This window comes from Thermobia domestica, chromosome 18 (assembly GCF_964235325.1).
Source record: "Thermobia domestica chromosome 18, izTheDome1.hap1.1, whole genome shotgun sequence".
Classification (NCBI taxonomy): Eukaryota; Metazoa; Arthropoda; class Insecta; order Zygentoma; family Lepismatidae; genus Thermobia; species Thermobia domestica.
In genome coordinates this window covers 77,166,823-77,191,241 of record NC_137471.1, presented here as the reverse complement: position 1 = coordinate 77,191,241, position 24,419 = coordinate 77,166,823, and the positions used below count along the sequence as shown (strand labels likewise).

At 37.3% G+C, this 24,419-nt stretch overlaps 1 protein-coding gene and 1 long non-coding RNA gene across 2 annotated transcripts in view; both read left to right on the top strand.

The window, feature by feature from the left end:
• The first annotated feature begins 274 nt into the window (after positions 1-274).
• LOC145675131 (uncharacterized) overlaps positions 275-24,419 on the top strand; it is a 237,323-nt gene continuing 213,178 nt past the window's right edge. Inside the window, exons 1-3 of the long non-coding RNA XR_014129109.1 lie at positions 275-329; positions 17,575-17,642; positions 23,252-23,280. This is a non-coding gene — a long non-coding RNA (uncharacterized LOC145675131). The remainder of the gene's footprint in view (positions 330-17,574; positions 17,643-23,251; positions 23,281-24,419) is intronic.
• Positions 17,649-22,714, top strand: LOC145675446 (uncharacterized). The gene has a single exon (XM_081745870.1). The coding sequence runs from the start codon at positions 17,983-17,985 to the stop codon at positions 19,342-19,344; it is 1,362 nt and encodes a 453-aa protein (XP_081601996.1). The 5' UTR covers positions 17,649-17,982; the 3' UTR covers positions 19,345-22,714.

The window sequence follows — 24,419 nt, the reverse complement described above, 5'->3', positions numbered from 1 at the left end:
CGGGACTTCAACTTAATCGCTTGTTGATCGAAGGCGACTAATCGACTGGCAACTGAATTGAGAGACGTTCTATTTTCTGTGATTGAAATAATTGAACACATCCATCATTCTGATTCGGCCTAGTTGCTTCGATTTAGTGGCAAATGCAGCGAGTCGATTTAGTCGTGCGACTAAATCGACCAAGTGTAAACGCCCCATAACGTGCTAATTTAAAAATCTAAATTGAATGGCTTTATCAAGAGACAAGGCTTAGCAACACTGTAACTATAATTAGGGAAGAAAAAGTAAGGGGGTGGGAGTGTCGTGTATCAATGTTTACAAAATTTGAGGTAATTTTTATTTCGACTATATTGCTTGAAAGGTGTATTCCATATGAGCGATTTTGCTTATTAGGTAGTTTAAATAATTAACATATTTCAAACACAATTATTTCAGGAGTAGCATGTGTAAATAGGAAATCTCTTTTGTGAAAAGCAGGCAATTAATGAGAATTGTATACATATGTCGAAAGATTATAAGGATTGTAATGAGGGTTCCAATAATTATGTGGTTAAATCTGACTGCTTGAACAGAGGTTTCTGTAGGTTGTCCATGTTAGCAAGAAGAAAGTTACTGTAATTTCGTTATAGTTGCTAGATCGTATTACTAATGCTTTGTCCAGTTGGCGGTGTAAATTTACAATGAGGAACCATACATAAATTAATAGTATATTAATTTCTTAAATTAATGATGTATTAACTTCTTTACTCACCAATTCCATACAGGTCAAGTTTAGGCACACCACTCGAAATAATTCTTGAAGAAATATAGGCCATTACTCGAGCAGACGGTTCTACCAGATTTTGACAAATTTACATTTTTAGATTAGGTCAGAGCTTTGTATTTCCTTTAGCAGAGCATGCACTAACTGAAGAATTTAATTAATGTATGCAGATTTACTTCAAGAGGGCTCAGTGTAAATAAAATTGGAACGTATGGCTGAAAACTGCATAAAACACGCACCAACCTGTGCAAGGTGGCCACTAAAGAGCATGAATGCTTTTTAACCGAGTCAGGCCAGCAAGGTATTGCGTCCATAGCGACCACGCGCTTCTGTGATGGAGGGTATACGCGTAAACGAGGATGGTGACTTTGAACAAAAATTGAGGAAATATTAGGGTTCAGTATTTGAGAAAGATTAACCTGTTTTACAAGATTGTACTAAACACAAAATGCACAGTGAATTTTATTTTCTTGTAACAGGTTAATCTGTTAAATACTGATTCGTAAGATTTTCTCAATTTTTGTTTGTCACTCCTCACTACGGTAGGCCTATCACTTTTAATATGCGGTGCACTAATAGTAATTACTTACCAGATATTCACACTCTCATTCCTTCACGAAAAACATTTCATATTGTATTTTACCTATAAATTTTCTGTTTGGTAGAACCGTCTGCTCGAGTAAACCCAATTATAATTCTTTCATTGATTTCCTCCTCATTGCCCTTCAACAGGTTTACTCTAGGCAATACGACAATATCTCACATAGCGTAGATGAAATTTAAAGGAACCACCAAAAGTGATTGATGAAAGAATTGAAGTTCTTTCATGTTTTGCATATAAATACAGCGGCCAATGTGTCATGTACAGTACGAGAGGAACAACAAACCAACTTGTACTATGTGGCCACTCAAAAGCACGAATGCTAGCTAACCGAGTCAATGCAGGTTGAAGCTGAAGAGCTTGCGCGGGACTGCATCCGAAGGAATAGTGTGTGTATAAGCAAAAGCTGTGACAACGCATGACTTCGCAGTGATATAAGTTCCTGTAACACTTACGGTTTCACCCTAGTAGCATTACACTTGTAAACATAAATACAGTTTTTGTGCATTGTGTAGAAATGTTTCGTCGGCGGAAAATAGGTAATGCAGTTATTCATATGCACTTGCTTATTTTAACCATTGTAAAGCACTTGTAATTCTTCTACACTAGTAATTCTACACTTGTAAACAAAATATAGCTATATTGCTTGCTATTTAATACTGCCAGCTACTGAAATTTGTTCCTTGGAAACATGTTTTCCCGTCCAAAGTTTTGAATTTTACCTGTAAATTTTCCAAACTGTGGTGTGCTAAACTTGACCAGCAACACGAAATTTATTGCTAGTATCTTTTGTGATTATTTGTTATGGGAGATTTGGCATGCCTTGGTGGAGATTCATTTACCCGTTAAAGTCATAAATACAGAAGGTTTTAGAATGCTGACCCGCACATTTAGGTGAAGATGGGTTAGTACCCAGGTTTGTTCTTTTGTCAATGGCGACTGAATGATAGCGAGTGAAGGCGGTAGTAGCCAGCAGGGTTGGCAAAATCCATGGTTTTTATTGAAAAAAAAGTTTTTTTTTTCTTTTGTTTAAACCAGGTTTTTTGGTTTAAATAATTTGCTCCACGTATTTATATCACATATGGACAGAAATAAGTTTGTTTTGCCTTGGTGTTATTATACGTAAACCAGGTGTGCTGGAAGAGGTTACATAAGCTTAAAGCGAAATCCAAACCGCTTCTCGGCTTACATCCGACAGAAATTGTCCTCTATTTGAACTCGAAACTGGGATTAACTGGCGATACGTCTGCCGACTCACTCACGAATGACTCCTGATAAAAATACGTTGTACTGATCTTTACATACAATTTGTTAATATATTGTCAAGAGCCATTTCAGAAGAACAGAAAATAAACAGTTGCACAAGTGAAACATTATACAGAATTACACATGGAGAATTTGAAAATATTGCAGAGTACAGAAGAAATAATTTAGTTCAAGTTAGTTTACTACGACTTTTATTAGTCCAAGTTAAAGAAATACAACGACTTAATTTGCATATCAGTAAGAAAAGTGGATAAAGATACGAATTATTTGAGTCCACTTTGGTTCTGACCCATTTATACATAAATAGATACCAAAGATACTTCTGATTAAATGCCTCTCGTGGGGTTTGTATGACCCTCCCCCCCCCCCAAAAAAAAAGTACGGCACTTCGATGTATTTTACCAACAGTAAACATTATTAAAACGAAACAATACTTAGATTTTTTTCTCTGATTGCAATTTGTAACCATTATATTTTTATTTTAACTCGTTACATATATGTCCACAGTTCGAATCACTAAATTGGTAAACACGATTAAACACATTAATTGTTACCTGTGTTTATTAAATATCTTGAAAATCAAGCACATTAAATGTTTGACACAACTGACTTTTATTCTTATTTCATGAATGAATTATTCTGTCGCCATAGCAACAATAGACAAAAACCTATCTTCTTTTAAAAAACTGACATTACATGATTATCTATATAAAATCAACATATATTCTACATTTTTTCTTATCAACAAATTATGCACTTTTAAGCGCCGTTGCTCAAAATAACTACAAGAAAATTGAAGTAATTTATAGATTAGATATACAATCTTGTTGTATATATGGCTCCTGACGAGGACTTCTTAAATTGATTACAATTTTAAAAAAAATTCTCGACCGTTACATATTCTTACATACATGGTTACCTTACTTTCCGAATAGCCCTCCATTATATAAATTACAATACATATATTAATTTTATTTTATATCAACAATAATACATTTATTTAATAATCAGTTATATTTTAATTATATAAATTATTGTCGAAGAGGACTTTTCAAAAAATACGATCAACTTGTTAATTATTTTGGTCGAAAAATAGATGCTTTAATTCAATATCTTCGGAGCTCATTAACACATTAAACGAAAATACATTGACATATTACATAACTTATTTCTTCCACTTGGGCATCATTGAGATGATTATAAAAGAATTGAAAAGCTCAATATTGATAAGTGAAGCGTTTCGTCTCGTTTCGTTTCGTTTGCAGTGGCGGTTTTGAGTGAACGAAGTTCCGGGCATATGCCCTTGCCTTCCATCTGTTTTGAATTGTTTTTATTGACTTTTGATTTCACTCGTATTATCTTTGAAGAACCGCAACTGTCGCTGGCTCTCTTTTCTTATTAGTTTTGTTGTTTTACGGCGGGCGCGGCATTCTGTAGACTCGTCGTCGCGGGTCTCCAGTGCCTATGTTTGCCACTAGCTGGTTGTCGTGCTGTTCTACTGCTTCCCAGAATCGTCTGGATAGAATGCCTCTTGTTTCACTGAGAAGTGGTAGCTCCAGGTCTTCGTGGATTTGGGCTATACGTGTGTCTCGTGAGTGACCCGTAATAGCCCTTGCTGCTCGGTTTTGGATTGTCTGGAGAGTTCGATGGTGAATTGCAGCCGCATGCTCCCATGCGGGGTGTGCATACAGTAGCGTCGGTCTGATGAAGGTGGAGTAGATGTTCCTTCTGGTGTTGAGTTCGAACTGCGGGCTTAGGAGAATTGGTAGTAGCCATCGGACTTTTTGAGCTGCTCTGTCGGCGGTGTTGGAGATGTGTCTGGCGAACGTAAGTTTGTAGTCCAGGGTTACTCCCAGGTATTTTGCTTCATTCTGGAGAGTAAGCGGTGTGCCTGACCAGGTGAGCCTGTAGGTCTTCTTCTTTGTTTTCCTCGTGAAGTCCACAAGTGTTGTCTTTGTGGGGTTTATCTTAGTTTTCCAGCGGCGTGTCCACTCCTCCAGCTGATTGATGTGACGTTGCATGGCGACTTCTGCGTAGCGATGGTTGTGATTGCTAGCAAAAATCGCCGTGTCATCCGCATAGGTGGCCACCATTGTGGAGTGTGTGGTTGGTATATCAGCTGTGTAGAGTGAGTACAACAGTGGCGATAAGCACGACCCCTGCGGCACTCCTGCTTCAATCGGTCTGGAGTCAGATGTGTGTCCCAGGTGTGAGACTCTGAATCTTCTCCCGGTTAGGTAACTCTGTATGAGTTTGGTTTGGTAAGTTGGGAAGCCCGCCTGATGAAGCTTGTGTAGAAGTCCCTGGTGCCACACCCTGTCAAAGGCCTTCTCGATGTCGAGGAAGAGTCCTAGGGTGTGGCCTCCTTCATTGAACTGATGTGTGATGTGGTCTACGACTCGGACTAGCTGGAGTGTCGTGCTATGTCCTGATCGGAAACCGAATTGGTGAGATGGCAGTAGATCTTGGTTCTTCACATGTGTCAGGAGTCTATGTTGGATTACCCTCTCTACCACTTTGCTGAGGTGAGAGAGGAGACTGATGGGACGATAGTTTTTCAATTCCGTTCTGGTTCCTTTTGCCTTTGGGATCATCGTTAGGCGGGCTTCCTTCCATTCTGCTGGGAAGTGGCTGTGTTGCAGTATGGCATTGGTGATCCGGGTCAGGAGGACGATGGCTCTTCTTGGTGCTTTCTTAAGGGTTAGTGGTGGTATCCTGTCTGGGCCCGCAGCTCGATGGTTGTGCAGTTTCCTGATGATTTGTTGGATCTCTCTTGTAGTAGCCAAGTCTTCAGGTGGAAAAGGTGCATCTTCTTGGAGGGTCTGTATACTCTGCTGTACTGCTGCTTCCGTCATAGCGTCCGGTGGGGTGGTGTTCTCCTTGAACGTTTCTTGGAGGTGGTCAGCGAAGAGCGTGGCTTGAGCTTCCGGTTCGTGTACCAAACCGTGTGGGCTGCGGAGTGGTTGGATGCATGGTGGTGCTTGCGGTCGGGCCACGTTGCGTAGCAACTTCCAGTATTCTGGTGACGGCACATCCATTGCGAGGAGTTTGGCGTTCCATACGTTGGCTGCTATGCGATTCAGTCTATTTTTGACTCTTGTGTTCAGGAAGTTCCACAGAGTCTTATACTGGGGATGTCTTGTTGTTTGCCACTTCCGCCTAACCCATCGCTTTAGTTGGATTAATGCGGCAGTACGAAGGTCCTCTGGCTTCTTCGTTTCCGTGGTCTGCTGCTCTATTGTTGCACGGCGGTATGCCACCTTGATGGCTGTGGTTAGATGTTGGACAGCTGCGTCGATGTCTTCCGGGCTGTTGAGTGGTAGTCTTGGATCGACCAACTCGGCTGCTTGGCGGGTGTACTCGTTCCAATCCGTTTCTATCCTTCCTGGTACTCGACGAACCGGAACGTGATGTCTTGTCGCCACAGTGAGCATGACCGGGATGTGGTCAGATAGTAGGTCATAGATGACGCTGGGTCCCTCTAGAATTGCAGTGTGGACCGAGAGGGTCATGTCCAAGACGTCTGGGAGGAATCCGTTTCTTGGGAAAAACGTTGGTTCCTGCGGTGCAGCAGGTAGGAAGTCAATCTGTCGTAGTGCTGTGTGGAGTATGCGCCCATTCACATTGGATGTTCTGGAATTCCAGGCCGGGTGCTTGCAGTTGAGGTCTCCTCCTACAAGCTCGCGGTGCCCTAGTCTTCGGAGCAGTTGAAGATCAGGCGGGTGAAGTCTGGCGTTTGGTGGTTTGTATGCTGCTACTATGTGTAGTGGCCCGTCTGGAGAGTAGATCGTGATGGCCGTCCCCTCGATGGACTGCATTGCTGGTAGTGGCAGTCTGTCGTGGGCGATTTGGTTTTTCACTAGGATTGCCGTGCCTCCTTTTCTTCTGTCCAGACGATCCTCACGATGGATGGTGTAATTCCTAATGCGGAAGCTATGCTGGGGTTTCAGGAACGTTTCACTTAGTAGGGCCACATCCACGTTTTCCCTCTGGAGAAAATCGGTGAGTTCTGCTCGTTGCCTGCTCACGCGCGAATTATAATGAAATCATAACTATACTCAAAATAAAACGAGACTTGATCAATATAACGGAATAATACAAATAAAGAAATTATCATATTAAGAATCAGCAAAGTTTATATGGGTTAGAATATAATGTAATATGTTTTATTTATTCGGACATGTTTATCATAACTTTTAGTAAGCGATATTCGTATTTATACTACGTGCTGAAATTTAGTATCCATCATTTTTATTGTCTGTATAGAATTCAATGTACGAATTATAAATGGAATCATACTTGTATTCAAAGTGAAACTAAACAAAAATTAAATAAATATGCCTTGACAAACGCCACAACTTTAGCTTAAGTTACATTGTCAAAGGGTTCGCGTAAGTTGCATTGAATAGCACAATCTTGATTACCGTTCTGTATATTAGGTATTCCTCCAGATCTTTGATTTCTATTTTGATAACTTCTATCACCTATAAGATTATTGCGAAGCCTATTTCCAGAAAAAATAGGTGTACTGTTTGCGTCTCTACTGATTTCTAAACGCTGTATAGTTACTATTCCTGTTTCCTCTGTAATTAGGTTCAGCTCTATTACCGGTATAATTGGATCTATCATTACTTCTTACATTAGGGTTACATTCTTCACGCACATTGGTATTCCGGACGGGAATATAATTACTTTGACTTCGGTTATTATTAGTTTGATTTCGATTATTACTACTTTGCACCATGGATTGATTTTAAAATTTTGCACTATCATAATCAAATAGGTCTATTAGGTCTGAATATAATACGAAATATATATGGTAATGAAACGTGATAACCCACAAATGTTTGTTCATCAAGATTTTACGAACATTTTTCGGGTTTAAACCAGCCAACCCTGATAGCCAGGTTGATTATTACAACTCAATGGGGATGCGGGTGAGTGTTTTAGAACCCTGCCATACACAAGTAACTGATCAAAAATTACAATTCTTTGAATAAAATTCTATGGTGATTGATATTGCGGATCCATATACAGATGGTGATCAGAAAAATGGAAACACCTGTAGTTGGCAACACGTCAGATGTATGGGTTGGCAGTGGTGTCGTGGCGCCCGCAGCGCCGGACCGCTGGTGGTAGTGTGTTAGGTCAGTATCCATATTACGTCAGGCGCAGTGGAACAGCAGTGTCCAGTGGCTGCAGCAGACGGAGGTAGTGTAAAATGGGAGACCTCTCAGATTTTCAAAGAGGGCAAATTGTTGGTGCGCAGTTATGTTCAGTGAGTGTGACGGCAGTGGCTACTGTGTTAAGTGTGTCGCGTGGGACAGTGTCGAAGGTGATGACGGCCTACACAACACAGGGAAAACCACATCGGGGAAGCGGAACAGTGGGCGGAAGAAAATCATGAGTGACAGGTCATGTCGGGTATTAAAGCGCATTGTCACGCAGAACCGTCGTGCACTGCGGAGCAAGTGACGGAGGAACTCACAGCACCTCTCCCACCCTGTTTCGACAATCACAGTCCGCCGCGAATTACATGACATGAACTTACGGGGTCGTGTTGCACGGGCCAAACCGCTCTTCAGGGACTATAACGCTTTCGCACGCCGCAAATGGTACCGCGACCATGCAACTTGGACCGTTGAGGACTGTAAATGTGTGATATGGTCGGACGAGTCATCCTTCACCCTATTCCGAACCACGGGCCGTGTTTATGTGTGGAGAACGCCCAAAGAAGCTTATGATCTGCAGTGTCTCCGCCCAACTGTGAAACATGGCGGCGGCTCGGTGATGCTGTGGGCCGCCATATCATGGTTTTCATTGGGTCCTGTGGTCACACTTAGCGGACGAATCACTGCCAACGATTATGTCGCAATTTTAGGAGACCACTTGTATCCTATGGTCCGGATGTTGTTCCTGGACAATGACGCCATCTTCCAGGATAATAATGTACCCATTCACACAGTTGGCGTTGTTGCAGCGTAGTTTGAGGAACATCGGGATGAAGTTCAACACCTCCCCTGGCCCGCCCAATCCCCAGATCTCAACATAATTGAACATCTGTGGTCCGTTTTGGAAACACGACTCCAACGATGATTTCCACCTCCATTGTCTCTCACGGAACTGGCCGATGCCCTGCACGAGGAATGGTGTAAAATACCACTTGCTACCATTCACGACCTCAATGCCTCCATCCCACGTCGCATCAAGGCTGTTCTGAAGGCGAAAGGTGGCCCGGCACCGTATTAATCTGGTAAGTTGCAATTTCGTTCATGTGTTTCCATTTTTCTGATCACCATCTGTATTTGTAAATCTTACAGAACAAGTTTGTGATAATATTTTAATAGACGGATCTATATATAATTGAAATACGTTGTGTTCTTACCTGACACATAGAGTTGAGTTGATTTTGAGTTTAACGGAGTTTAACGTCCCCTTCAGTGGCGAGGCTATAGGAGATGGACTTACTGATTAACGTAGAATCCGAACCACATGAGCTCTCACCGGGAATCGAACCCGTGTCTCTCTGACACATAGAATATGTATGTGGAAATGAAGGGGAAATGATTAATAAAAGTGTAACTCCTGCATCACGAATTCATCCAGAAGGTAAAGCCATAAAGCACGTGAAGTTAAGTATCTGAAGACAGTTTGTTAACTCATGATGCACAAGCATAGAAGTATCCGAGAGTTAAGGGATCCACATGTTTGTAAAATTAACGTAAGTAATGTGTTACTTTATTTTTGAACAACAGTGTGGAAACAATAAAAACATATCCGAACGTTATTATTTCAATTAGATTTTGCATCTAACCTTAACAATAACGTATAAATACATAATCCAACACGGCTTACAAATGAATGTGTAAGGTACAGGCAGGTGATTCAGTATAAAAGGAGTATATATTCAGTGAATTTATATATTAATCCGTATTTTCAATCTGCACCTAGAATACTTATTTTTTTCACGAGTGGGGGCCGCGGTGGCTCAGTGGTAGAGCGTTCACCTCTGGTGCATGGAGTCCCTGGTTCGATCCCACCTCGTGCCAAGTGACATCTTGTGGTGGACAAACACCGTGTGCGTGGGTTTCCTTGGGGTTCTCCCGTTTCTTCCCACTTTCTTCATTTCATTCATTTCTCATAATCACCGTTTTCTTTAGACCTGGCCGTGAGACGTAAAACTTATAGATTTAATTTTTTTCACGATTGACTAGGTAATCACATTTTATATGTATTAAGTACCATTACAAGAGAATTTGTATCTTGATGGCACGGGGGCCGTGATAGCTCAGTGGTAGAGCGCGTATGGAGTTCTTGGTTCAATCCCAGCTTCCGCCAAGTGGGCATTGTGGTGGATAAACACTGGGTTTTCTCAGGATTCTCCCGTTTTGGTCCCCCTTTCGTTATTCCACAATTATTATCCATCTTATCACCTCCTCCCTTTGTCTCGGTGCATGATCGAGAGACGCTAAACTAAGAAATATATCTATCCCACGGATGAGAGTTTGCACGGCCGAGTGCGTGGAGCATGGGTATGCGCCAAAGGCGTTGCTCATCTTACTTTTTAACTTCACACGTAGGAAGAAAATGCTTATCTTTGTCTTTCAGTAATGTTTATTGCTGTAGAAACTGTGTCAAGTATTTCTTATATAGTCTGAAAGTAAGATGGACTAAAAGTTTGATATTCCATCAAGTCCTGAAGTTTTTCTTCGCTTCCGCTTGTTCCGTTTCAGCTTTTGATCCTTGAAGACGGTATCCCGTCAGTTTCATTATTACCCAGTACTGTTTGATGCACAGAGTAACGAAACAAAATGCAGAAAGTATTTTAGTGGTTTCAAGGTAGTGGCGGCTCCAGAGTTACCAGTGGCGGCTCCAGAGCTCTACAAGAGAGAAGGCAAATCGACAATGTCTGCGAAACTGGGTTTTTATCCCTTTCTTACAAAATCAATCCCCACCTTCGAGGTTTCTAGTGATTTTAAGTTTTAACGCAATCTTTAAATTCTGATGTGTGATAGAAATATTACTAAAAAAAATAACCCAGTTGACATTATATAATCAATGTTCAGTATGTATGCTACAGAATTATTTAATTTAATTTTCAATGCTTTAATCAACACAAAGAATTCAAGCTATTCAAGAAATGGAAAATAATTGATGTTGCTAAACTGCTTGAATTTCTCAATTGATTCTTTAGAAATAGTTTCGTTAAATATCCATTAACATACATAATTGTTAACAATGCTAAGTAATGGTGAAAAGTTAACTAGCTTTAGGCTAAGTATGGCAGTTCAAAGAGGCAATGTCGCCTCAATATAGGGTACCATACCCAAAGGCAAAGAACTAGAAGTTTTCCTACTATAAGACATTAAAATGAAAGATATGAATGACACGATAGAATAAACTGAAAGACATTATTTGATATTGAACAAAGGACATTATTCATTCCTTAAAACCTCTTAAAATTATCAACGTCATGTTTCTGACCTTGTAAATAATTTGTTTTATGTGTATATAGAGCACAGTAGTGCTTTGAACGATTTGAGGTATATTGGTAATGAAATTTGTTGTTTTCGGAAGCGTACAGAAGTGATGACACAAATTAAACTCTTTGTCAAGATTAGCAAACAATTTGATAATTCAATGACAATCATATATACTTTAAACCTTTTGAATTGGGTAAACGAAAAGAATATTTAGTAGTTGATAAGCTAAAAATAACATTTCAAAACAATTGTGGTATTGTTGTAAATACTTTTAAATTTTAATTGTTGCTTTATATATAATTTTAAATTTTTAAGAATTAGAAAAGTTATTATGTTAAATTTTAAAAGGAAATATATATTCACTTTATTTTTCAAATATATTTACAATATTTGTTAACTTGTAAAATATAGGCACGATAATATATTGATAATCCATTGAAATTAAACTGTTTATTGATTTCGTTCGTTTGTAAAGCAAATGAGAAAGCATTCGATCATCCATTTTCAACACGAACAAGTTGACCTACTGTTCAACGTTGAATCTGAATCACACGTCCTCCTACCGGGAATGAAACCCTATCCCATGCGGAAGACGTACTTGCTAAATCTATATCCGGGACAAAGTTTCAAAGTGTGCGTGAAATTCTTCCGATCTAGTGAGGAGCGAATTTACAGAACCCCGCGTGGGTGTTCGTCTTTAAACATACCCTAGGTAATTTGTAAAATGACTTCGCGTGCTTAGTTTTACAATAAAGTTTTAGAGTTAATCAATTTAAAATGTAGTTCAAGTTTATTCGTTCGTTCTCTCTCTCTCTCTCTCTCTCTCTCTCAAAAAAAAAAAAAAAAGTTAACATACATAACACGTGTTATTAAATTCTGAATTCCAAAGTGCATTAAGAAAATATTTTATTTTTCTTCATATTAATTTTTATAGATAAGGATCGTAAAGAAAACACGATCCTTCGTCGAGAACCTACTGAGAAGCTATGTATGTGTCGTTGAATACGATATAAGCCATTCTTTCTGTTGCAACTACTAGGTTATCCTGTCCTCCAGCTACACCCAACTTCATTGTGTGGACTGTGGAACGCCCCAAACCAGCACAGTCCTGAAGGATAAAACCCTTCCACTCTCACCCACTCCTTTCCTTCCGCCCACTGGCTGCAAGGAGTTTAAAGCTGTTCTCTGAGCCAGACTAACGCGAGAAATATCCAAGCTAAAGTCATTATGCTGATGTTACCAATTTGGATCATAGTTGCAAAGTCCATATTAAAATAACGAAAAACATCAGTCGCTCGTCATTCCTATACAGGAATAAAGAACCCATTTTTTTATATACAGGGGTAGACAAAAAAAAAAATCTAAAAACTCTTCATACAGGACACGTAAGTTTGGCCCTCCACTGTACAACACGTGTTGCGGTTGTCGATCGTTTTTTGTTTTCAGTGTGTCATGTGGATTTTCCTCTTCCGTCAGCAGTAACCAGTTCACCTGTGAGTGTCGTGGTGTGAAAGTGGTGCGGTAAAATGGGCGACCTGACAGACTTCCAAAGAGGCATGATCGTTGGTGCCCGTGTGGTTGGAGCTTCAGTGGCAACAGTGGCGAACATTGTGGGGGTATCGAAAGGCACTGTGTCCAATGTCACGAGGGCATACACAATTCATGAGCAAACTACGTCTGCAAAGTACAACAGTGGTCGAAAGATAATCCTGTCAGATAGGGACCGGAGGGCATTAAAACGGATTGTAGCAGCTAAAAAGAAGACCACTGCAATGAAAATTACGTCTAAACTCAATTTCGGTCTACGGAACCTGGTTTCATTGAAAACAGTGCGACAGGAACTTCATAAAATGAAAATTCATGGCAGGGCCGATGCGAAGAGACGTATCCAGCATGGGCAGTGATATCGTGTGGTTTTCTGCAGGTCCCATCGTAGCCCTGCATGAAATGATGAATGCTAAGGCGTATGATGCCATTTTGGGGGGCCAGGTTCTACCCATGGCCCAAATATTGTTCCCTAATGGTGATGGCTTCTACCAAGATGATTTGGCAGCCTGTCACGCTGCAAAAACTTTGAAATCATGGTTTGAGGACCATACCAGGAGCTATCACATCTCCCCTGGGTCCCACAATCACCAGATCTGAACATCATTGAGCCATTGCGGTCTGAGTTAGAAAGGCGTGTTCGGTTTCATTACCCTCCACCACCATCCCTTAAGGAACTGGAGCATGTTTGGAGGAACAATGGCACAAAATTCCACACACCACGATTCAGGAGTTGTATTTGTCCATTCCACGTCGGATCTAAGTTGTTTTAGACACAAAAGGAGGCCCCACACCGTACTAGTTATGACTTTCAAACGTTTGCAAACGTTTTAAATTTTTTGGGCACCCATATATATATATATATATATATATATATATATATATTAATTGGGAAGGCACATGACTTTGTGACTGTATTATAGAGCCGCATCTGAGGTATGCTTACTTTGAGGTCCTTTATCTCTCGAGCAGTTTCATTGTACGTGTTGCACATTTATATGCTGACCCATGCTTTCACATACGGCCATGTCCATATCAGTTCAGGAAGCAAAGTTATCTTGATAGTCTCAGATATTATTGAATTTAACAGATGTTAAAATTCAGGAGAAAGTAAGAAACCGTTTGTCCAGAAAAATTCCTGGCCCGAGATACAGGCCGTCTAACATAACGCCCTAGGAGTTACTTTTCACATGTCATTTTTGTCTCAATATTAAAATGCTCTATCTCTGGAACGGTTGAAGATATTTTGTTGCGTTTCGTTTTAATTGAAAGATAATGATTTAGTGATTCAAATGATATCCTTCTTTTGGAAATATGTGTCTAAGGTCACATGCCGTGTCTTCTGATCTTTTTTTTTTTTTTTTTCTGTTGATCAGTACCATACAGTACTATATATCATAAAAGGAGAACTTCCACTTCTGAATTTAACAGATTTTATAAACAAGGTTCATGTTTTAACGTCCGTGGGTAATGCCTTGATTACGTTTTTTTTTTCTTTCTTTCTTTCTTCTCAAAAATTCTGAGAGTTTTACAATTGTATCTTTATAAGAGTACTATTACATATCCTGAATAGAAGAACACGTCACTGGATTTCTTTTTGTTAATCTACTCTGGGACTAATGTACTCAAAATGATGGAATAAAAACGATATATTAAACAAAGTGAGATCTGGTGAAATTTCTATATTCTTCTGGATTATTTTTACAAAGATCTTTCCAAATCACGCATTGTCTTCCAGAACATTGTGGAACCATCCAGATAATTCTATATGTTTGACCTTGCATATAAAAGGGAGGACACATGAATTCACAATTCAGTTTCAACAGTCAAACAAAGAGTAGTTCAGCAAATTTGTAGTCCAACAGTACCTGTAAGCTTTTTTGAGGATCCTGCTGATTGATTGACGTATAGGGTGTTTTGTGGGAAAGACTTGAGTCCCAATCTGACTGGGACCACAGGAGAGTGAAGTGTCCTGAATATTTGGATATCCAAAAGAAGTGATATATAAAAGTAGCAAAAATAGATTTTCTTCAGGTTGGGAATTAGAGTGCGCATTTCAAGACTGTATTTCAAAGTCAGTGTGTTTCCAGTGCTGACTTCCAGTGGAATTAAAGTGACAGTTTCTGCTTATATCGCATATACATGAGATCATGGTCACACAAATGACTGAAATAAAATGGAGTCCTTAATAGGTTCAGCGTTCGTGGTGTAAAGCAATTTTGTATGTGTAGTGATTGTTTTCAGAGGGCATACAGTATTATAAAGAAAATAGCATGAAATTCGTACCATGAATATCTAATAAATATATATATATATATTATTTAGAGTATTTTTCCACAACAGTCCACAGTTTTTCAACACACACAACAGTAAAGAAAGAAATTATTGTTCACTTTTAAATTAATAGGTAAACTATCAAATATATTTTGATTAAAAGCATGTTGTCAGTGTGTCACAGCAAATCATTGATTATTAAAGTTGTATATGAAAACAAGGTATTTTTACAAATTGTCAATTGATATATTATGTTTTAGATCGGCAGGGTTCTAGAACACAGGTCCCCCTTCCCATTTAGCTGTAATAAAGACAGAAAACAACATTCCCTGCTGGGCTCTAACCCGCCTTCATTCACGAATGCGGCTCGGCAATACTATGTGAAGTAAATATTAAACTTTGGTACAGAAAGGAACCAACTTAGCTACTAATCTATATGGGGGAACCTGTGTTCTAGAATCTTCCCTTTTAGATCCTTAACGCATTAAAAAAAAAAAAAAAAAAAAAAATGTACAGATGTAATCAGAACATACGAACATGAAGACCAGATTTAGACTACTTTGAACATTTGTCCAGGTTCTTATTAGCTTCAATAACTCTCTCATATTTTTTGTGGGGACATTTTTCCCATGTATCGATATGTACCTGATCTCGACATTAATTAGATACTTTTTTTTTTCTTTTTTTTTTTTTTAATCTTTGACAGAGACCTTTATTGAAACAGGATATGTACTATCTCAATGAAATTCTGATTTTGAAGAAAGTGTAAGTAATAGGGAATATTTGGCGTTTAATCAGTAATATAGGCAGTATAGAGAAAATAAGCAAAATAAGTTATCCCGAAATTGAAGGTGCTTATTTTAAGGTTGGTTTAAAGGGACATGTTTTGCCGATAGATGGCACTACAGTCTTCGTATCTCTCCCATGTATTTTTTACCTTTCACGAAAATTTACAATTTCTCTTACAAATTTCAACCTAGAGACTTCAAATTTTTAGAAAAGGAGCTTCATAACCTATTAAAGAGAACAATCCGTGCCGATTTTTTATTTAGAATTTTCTTCATTGTTGAAATGGCTTGATTGTTGAAATGGATACCCAAACCTTTAACAATGGAACTGCTTCAACAGTGAAGAAAATTCTAAATAAAAAATCGGCACGGATTGTTCCCTTTAATAGGTTATGAAGTTCTTTCTCTAGAAATTTGATCTCTAGGTTGAAATTTATACGAGAAATTGTAAATTTTCGTGAAAGGTAAAAATTACTTGGGAAAGATACGAAGACTGTAGCGACATCTATCGGCAAAACTTGTCCCTTTACACTAACCTTAACCCGTAAGTACTCGCGCCCTTTTTTGTGACAGTAGTACTCGCGCGGGGGTTCAATAGACCTCCAAACGATATTATTATTTTTTTTTTACAATAAAAATATTTTTTTTAAATAACTAAGACAATGTAGTATGTTTTTAAAAGTATTTGTTGCAATTAGATTTTTTTGTACTTGTTTTGAGACATTTTGTTATATTTTTTCATCAGGACTTCCGGCTAGAAACACAAAATTTACCTGTTTAGGGGTCTGTGTACACACACCACGCAAGTACTTAAGGGTTAAAGACATTTTAAACGAATTTCCAGACGTTAATTTTTATTGTATCTCTAACGCTAAGGAACAGGACTTTAGCCTAACATCAGGTCTCCAATTATCACATATCGTAAGAGCACACTAGAATCAGTAAACGTGATAATTTATTCTCATGCTTGTTAAATGATAGCTATTAAGCACGAGGTGCCTTCCATTAACATTGTGAATAGCTAGAGGAATACGACTGTAACTACCGGTAGTCGTTAAACAATTTTCTTGGTGCTTCCTTTCAGTGTTACACCTGATAACGTTTTTACATCACCTACTGCTCTGGTAAAAGGTAATGCAAAACGTGAAAATCAGAAACAATTTAGTATAACCAAAACCCAGCCAATAAATTAGTTTAATCTGTTATAATTATTTCTGTAGCAAGTATTACGAATCCCTTTCTCACTAAATAATTGAAATAAGGTTATGAGGTGTACATGTGATTTTAATTTAATGTGTTCATGCAATACTAAGAAAAGGAATAAATGATACACAATTTCTGTTTGGAGAAAGCAATTGAGGCGTTCCAAGTAGTAATATTGAACTCAACAAAGACTTGTTTCCTTAAAGTCCATTCTAAATGATCATTTTTTAAAAAATTATTTATTTATTTTTAAAAGAGGAACGACTTCCACTATACAAGCACGGAAACTGGCTGCCACAAAGCCTTTAATATTAATAATCGAAACTTCAAATGTTATTTGCGAACGTTCAAATTGCATGTGATTTTTGTTGAGTTCACCATTACTATCCGAAACGTCTCAGTTATCCAATTGCACTTTTTAAATCTCGTTTATTTGGAAGGAATTATAAAACCATAAGAGGAAATTAACTAGGCGATTATGCATAACCAATCTCATAAATTTGAGTTTCACACAGCCACTTGTAAAAATAAATTTTCTGAGTCTTTTGTAATAGAAAGAATTGACTGTATAATATTGAAATAGTAATTTACGTTAAAAATATGTATGGTTAATTCTATTATTTGTATTTATTTCTTTATGTATATTTGCAGGGAGCGACAGTAGTGACTCATGTGATCTCGAAAGCAAGAAAAAGAATATGGAATTTTATATTGAAAAGGTATACAAACCAAAGATAAGCTGACTAGTCATTCCAAAATGATATCAGCTTCTCTAAGTTCATTTTTCTTTCTTTTCAGAAAATTTCAGTTTAATTTTCCTTCCTAAAACTTTATTTTCGTGAGATTAATGGTATTAACGTGTCCCGCTCGGTAAAAAATGATTATGAATTTGTGGTTGATGTTGAAAATGGAGTTATGACATTTACAGGTTTATGAGGATTGATATATTTCTGAACCAAAGATTACCAAAGAAACTATGGTAGAATAGGAAAAAGAAAAAATTAAGCTTGCAATTGGTCTTCGTATGGCGAAATTGAAACGACGCAAAGAAACATTTAGATGGGACGTAGTAGTGATAGTAGTAAAAACAAGGACGAATGGTTGAAGAACAAAATGACACACATCCGAGATAAGAAACACAAGTGTTCCTATTGTCCAAAGTCGTTTAACATCCGCAATGATCTACAGAAACACATACGTACGCATACGGGCGAAAGACCTTATGCATGCGATGTTTGTAACCAGAAATTCACGCAGGCGGGGACTTTGAAGAACCATATTAGCATCCATACGGGACAAAGACCGTTTGAATGTTTTCACTGTGGCAGTTGCTTCGCTGTCAAAGAGCGGTTACGATTACATATGCGTATTCATACCGGAGAGAGGCCTTACCAATGTAAACATTGCAGGAAAAGCTTTGCTCGTGGTGGACAGCTGTCCCAACATCTCCGCACCCATACCGGTGAGCGCCCTTATAAATGTGACGTATGTGACTCTTCTTTTACATGTTCCACAAATCTCAAAATTCATATGAAACGTCATCTTGGCGCGAAAGATTTTGAATGTAGCGTCTGTGGGAAGATGTTTACACGGCGCGATGGCCTTCAGAAACACATCCTCTGTTACCACCACGGACGGAAACCTTTTACATGTAATATATGTGGTAAACAATACAAAGGGCACCTAATGCAGCATTTTCGTATTCATCTGGAAGAAAAGCCTCACGAGTGTTCTCAGTGCGGGGCAACGTTTGTACAACGATCACAGCTGACAGTGCACAAGCGGATTCACACGGGCGAGAGACCGTATCGCTGTAAAATATGTCGCCATACGTTTGCCCATTCGACGGCTCTGAAACTTCACTTACGTCGCCACACGGGCGAAAAACCATTCAAGTGCCTCATATGTTCCGCCTCTTTTGTCCAACTGCCTCATCTTAAAAAACACATGCTCTGCATTCACAAAACAGACAAACCATATTTGTGTACTAAATGCAAGAATTTTTTTAAGACTAAAAACGAAATGGAAACCCACAAGTGTAAATCTCAGCCACGCTCCGCCCCTGACGAAAAATCGAAAAATCAAAAGAAGGACTCTGTTGATGTGATGTCGTCAGAAAATCATGCAAAGATGACTGTAGAAGAGATGCGCGTGTTGTTAGCTGTTTTATTGAAGAAAATTTCCACTCCCAGTCGATTAGAAATGTTGGGTTTTGGCAAACGATTAATTGATGATATCCTCAAAGAATCCATCGAAAGTTCTGGACGGAAACCGTGCAATGATTCTACACTGAATGAAATGGAACGCCTGAAGAGAAATATTGAAATTCTCCTTGACTGGACGGTTCCGAAACATTACATGGATAGATTCCGACGAGAGCAGAGAACGGTTGAGGATCTTCTAGAAGAGCTAACATCATGACGAAAGTTATTGAGAGAAAAAGAAAAAACAAGTTCTATGTGTGTTGTTATTGTGTGCCATTGTTTTAATTTTAATTCGTTATTATTATCATCATCATCACAAATTTCGTACTTTGCTCTTGTTAAATTATTTGTTGGTCTTAACTTTCAGTAATGCTAGAAATGATTCCTTAAAAAAGATGTAACTAAATTTTACATTGGATGCAGCAGCGTCGCCAGGTATTTCATTTTGAGCAGGCTTAAATTTTAAAATGCAAAGAGAAGTGTGAAAAATAAATAATAATAAAAAAGAGGGAGCAGAAAGAGAGAGAGAGAGGCCGGTATGTTGTCCTAGGATTTTCGTATGCATATGAGTGGCCAAAACGTGGAAAAAGAGAAATGGTACAACGCTTCTTTCATCCTCACATTTGTCATAATTTTCAGTGCGGGTATGCCAATTTCCAGGCACGTTATATTACCAGTCTTTGGTTAGAGTAGATATGATCTGGGGTATAGCGTCTGACTTTGTCCACTCCATAAAGCATCAAACCTGATCAGTTTTTTTTTTTTTCTGGGTAATAGCGTGCCGGTGTTTAACATGAATATGTTACTCGCATTCTGATTGGCTGCTGAGGTAAGCGTCAGTATTAGGGATGGCCAAAATTTTCCGGAATTTCACTTTTCGGATTTCGAAAAAATTCTGGATTTTTTTCCGAATTTACTTTCCGGATTCCGGAAAGTAAAAATTTCGGAATTGGTCATCCTTAGTCAGTATCTAAACAAGTGGAGGAAATTAACAGATTTTTCCTTCCATTTATTAATTGTATTACTTTTTAAGTGCAAGTAATATAATTTTGTTCAAATTTATTAATATTTTTTTAAAAATAATTTCATAAGTACAAAACTAAAAAAAAAAAGTCAGAAAAATCAGTTTTTTTCAACTTTTTAAAAAAAAGCACTCCGGGACTGCATAGTGGCAGGAAAAGAATTGGCTGTGGTAAGTTTTCCCTTTCTACATAAGGAAACAAAACAGAATAGATATTTTATTAATAAACCACTTAAGCCATTTGCATGCTGTTGTCTTCACACTTTAAATTCTTGTTATATTAGATTTTACACCAGTCTGACCACAAATTTCCTTTTTTTTTTTTTTTTTTTTTTTTTTAAATTAATCGCTAGACTGTCCATCTCAGAACTTACAAACTTGACTTACTAACAGGTGGCTGTGCATTTCAGTGGATTAATACAATAAATATAATAAATTTCCGCGCTGGCGATTGGTGGATTCAGATCTGTTTGGAAAGGTTTAAGCAAGCCATCTCTGAAATCAGCTGGCGACGCTATATTATTTTTTTGCATGCAATATTATTTTATTATATTTGTAACAAATATTCATATTTCATAATATCTATCTATATTAAAAGTTTTATGCATGTTCTCAGGTGGTTATAGTTGTAGGTAAGTGTGTATTGTTTATATTGGTTATTTGAAGTAAGCTTATTAGAAACTAAACTAGTTATAGTTCTGAGTTAATGACCAAAGTTGAAACAATAGTTGGAAAGTACATGATACTTGAAAAACTCATATTGATTAGGTTAAAATATTAACCCTATCTTAAATATTTAAAAATAGCTTAAACGACTATATATGTATAGTATATGAGATGAATTTGATTTTTGATTAGTTTTAAGAGGAAATTAAATGTTGAGAACTATGGTGTAAACGACAGAAATTGTTCAGAACACACAAAAGATACCACAGCTCTACTGAGAGCAAAAATACAATAAAAGAACTTACCAAGGAGTTGATGATTTTAAATGATTTGCAGTTAATACCTCAATACAAATTTTCCATACAGATATCTGTAGAATTCATTTCAAGATACTGAATGCCAATACCAGTAGGAAAATGCTAATATGTGCGGTATTCAGGAAGTCCAGCATTTGATTTTTGACTCCGATCATTCTGACTGAGGTAGTTCCCATGTTTTCTAAACAATGGATCTGTAACTTGAATGATTCTAGCCAGCCAAATACGCATTTGAACTGGGCGCATTGGCAGTTGTTTTTGTCTTACCCTACATTCAGCTATTTTATTTAAGTGAGCTACCTTTCTCATCGTCATGATGATGAGCCAACCTCGAGAATGTTTTAACTCCACCGGAAACTAATCCGGGATCACGTGCACCAAAGACGCAAGTGGTTTAACTATGTGATCGTTTTCTCCCAGTTAAAAAGCCAGTACAAATAATATCTTAGATGAAGCTAAACTTTTCAGTTATTTCATGTCTTTGCGAGAAGTAAACATTGTAAAGTGAAGAGGGGTATTGCCCTAAGCCAATGAAGTTGACTATTTTAACCTTTCCTAAGCGGAATTACTGTTTTTTTCTTTTAATATATGAAATTAGTAGTTATTTTTTTCAAGAAGGTGAATCTTCTTACATGGTCAAAAATATATATTAAGAGAGAATAAAATGCATATAAAAATGTTAACTGTACATACCCTATTTGCTGTATTCCATTTTTAAAAAGTCCTTTTATTTTGCTGCGGCATTACTCCCACATGTTTTACTGCTAATGACTTGCTGGTCACTTGGTATTTCCCCCGACGTTACTATCGCAAACATAGGAATGACGATACAGCAAAAGTTATTTAAGAGTATTGGCGTCGATTGAGTTAGATTAAAATAAAAGTGATCCCTTCCTTCTGGGACAGGTCATAAAGATCCAAGGGCTGTGTGTGGAGGCGCAGGCTCGCTTTCTTGATTTCGGCATTCATTGAGGTGATATAATCAACACCTTAGTCCGATCTTCTTTATTTTTCCAATTTGCCCTAGATATTTTAAATAGGCTCCAACCCAGAGCCGCATTGGATCTAGGGTAGAACGAAATAAAATTTCTCCCTCAGTCGGGGACCGAACCCCGGGCCGCGTATTTGGCAGGTAAACGCCTTACTTACGACGCTACCACAGTTCTTCAAATTAAAATATAAGAAGAAAACGGTCTTCATTATACCAGTTTTGCCTATTACATAATATAATTAAAAATAAACTAATCACTGAGCAAAGCAAACTAATTTATTATTATAAAACTAGTATCTTGTGATACTTTCGCCAGCTAACCACTTGGCGAAGAATTCTCATGTAAATCATAGTGTCTGATGAAGCCAAGTGGTTAGTTGGCGAAATTGTCACAAGATATTACTTTTATAATAATAAATTGGTTTGGTCTGCTCAGCGATTAGTTTATTTTTAATTATAGTTAAAAAAAAAATAGCGCGAGATATTTGAATTAATGCTTGTACATTTATTCTTTATTTGCTTGAAAAGGGTTAACGGTAGAAAATTAGGTTTGGGGAAATCATGTAAGGAATACTGAACTAAATACGAAAAAGTGAAGTACCGTGCGTTAGTGTTTAGCAGCCACTGAACATTTAAATTGTGGTCAACGAACTTTGATAATATATAAACAAAACCTGTCACAAGTTATCGATATTACTTGAAGAAATATAGTTTAATATGCACTGAAGTGGTGCCTAAATCTTTTCTAGACATCTAAATTCCGTCCGTCGTTCACTAGAGCATATCTGTCGTTTTATCTATAGTTATTATATAAGTAGGAAAGCATTTAATATTACTTATTTGACAATGGGAGATACCCTGATAAAATAACTAATCACTAATGGCATATTATTTTCTATTATAGTTTGTTGGAATTGAAAGTTTATAAGGAATACCAAATGTATTTCACTGTGCACCGACAGAAATCATTGTAATCAAATCTAATTTATATTTTTCGTTTGCTGATAGCTCTTTTATTAAAGAAGCTTCAAAAAATTATGTGTATCCAAAAGCATTTCATTATATGTGTAGATGTATATATATAATATATGTTTGTATTTTAAGATATACGTATCTTGTATTTTTATAGCGCAGTAAAAACTTCATGATTATAGTGTGGTAAGTAATTTGAAGCTCTGATTTGTACTAAAAAGCTTTCGTAATAGTTATTTTCAGTAAATTCTAAGGTGGTGTGGTAAAATATAGTAGCAATCTGTAAATAATTAATGCTTGCCAAATATTATTGATGGGAATCAACGTGGTAGAAAATAAGCAAGCTTTACATACGTATGTAGTAACTTTTAATTCTTTAGTGTATTAATTATTCTTATTTAGATAAGAAAAATAATCCAATTTGTAAATTTGATTATTTACTTAAAATAGGGGGTGATGGTTGTGTAGTCATAGGTAGTGAAGCTGAATCGCATCCACCGCAAGAAGCACTTATATTTTTAAAACTTCGCCTTAGTATTGTTAATAAGTGGTATGGTATTCTCTTTTTCTTTTCTTATTAGCGGACGAGTTTCATGATCTAGTAAGAGAATGTGGAAATAGACTAGTATTCTTTCACAGTGCACTTTGAAAAAAAAATAATGTAATGATTCACAGGGTAACTGTAAGCCTATGTCATCTTTTAAGCAAAATTGCCTGTTATCGCGATAATTTACATATACGCTGTAGTTAATTAAATGAATTAAATAATGTGCATTACAGTTTTTGTCATTAATAAATGGGGGGCAGAAAAAAGGTGCCGTAGGCGTATGGTGATGGAAATACTAAAATAATAAATGCACGATTTTTTTTTCTCTAGCTACTTTGATTAAACCGGTATATATATAAATAATAATGCTTGAACTGAAATAAGAAGTAAATGTTAGATGTGACTATTCTTTCTTAAAATGAGATGAATTTTATGATTTTAGTGATGAGTTGTTGGTATGTAATAATATTTTGGCACATCATTATACTATCTTTTGTAACAAAATGAAGTGTAATGTAATAACATTCAATTTTTCTGGGGTTGCTTGGTGTCTTATCGATAATAGGTAGCCTTGTTTATATTTTTGGTGATGGATTCTTATATCTTTACATATAATATATCTGTAAACTTGAAAATAACAAAAGTTACTCCATTATGTGTGGGGTAACATGATCAACCTTTTTTCCTAACACTTTAATGGTGGTGGTATATAATTGAAAAGCATGTAAAGGTTAAAGCACGTAGTTTATAACAGTAATACAAAAAGTACAAAAATCAG

Coding starts and splice junctions, on each gene's coding strand:
- LOC145675446 (XM_081745870.1), top strand. CDS start 17,983: ATGGGACGTAGTAGTGATAGTAGTAAAAACAAGGACGAATGGTTGAAG.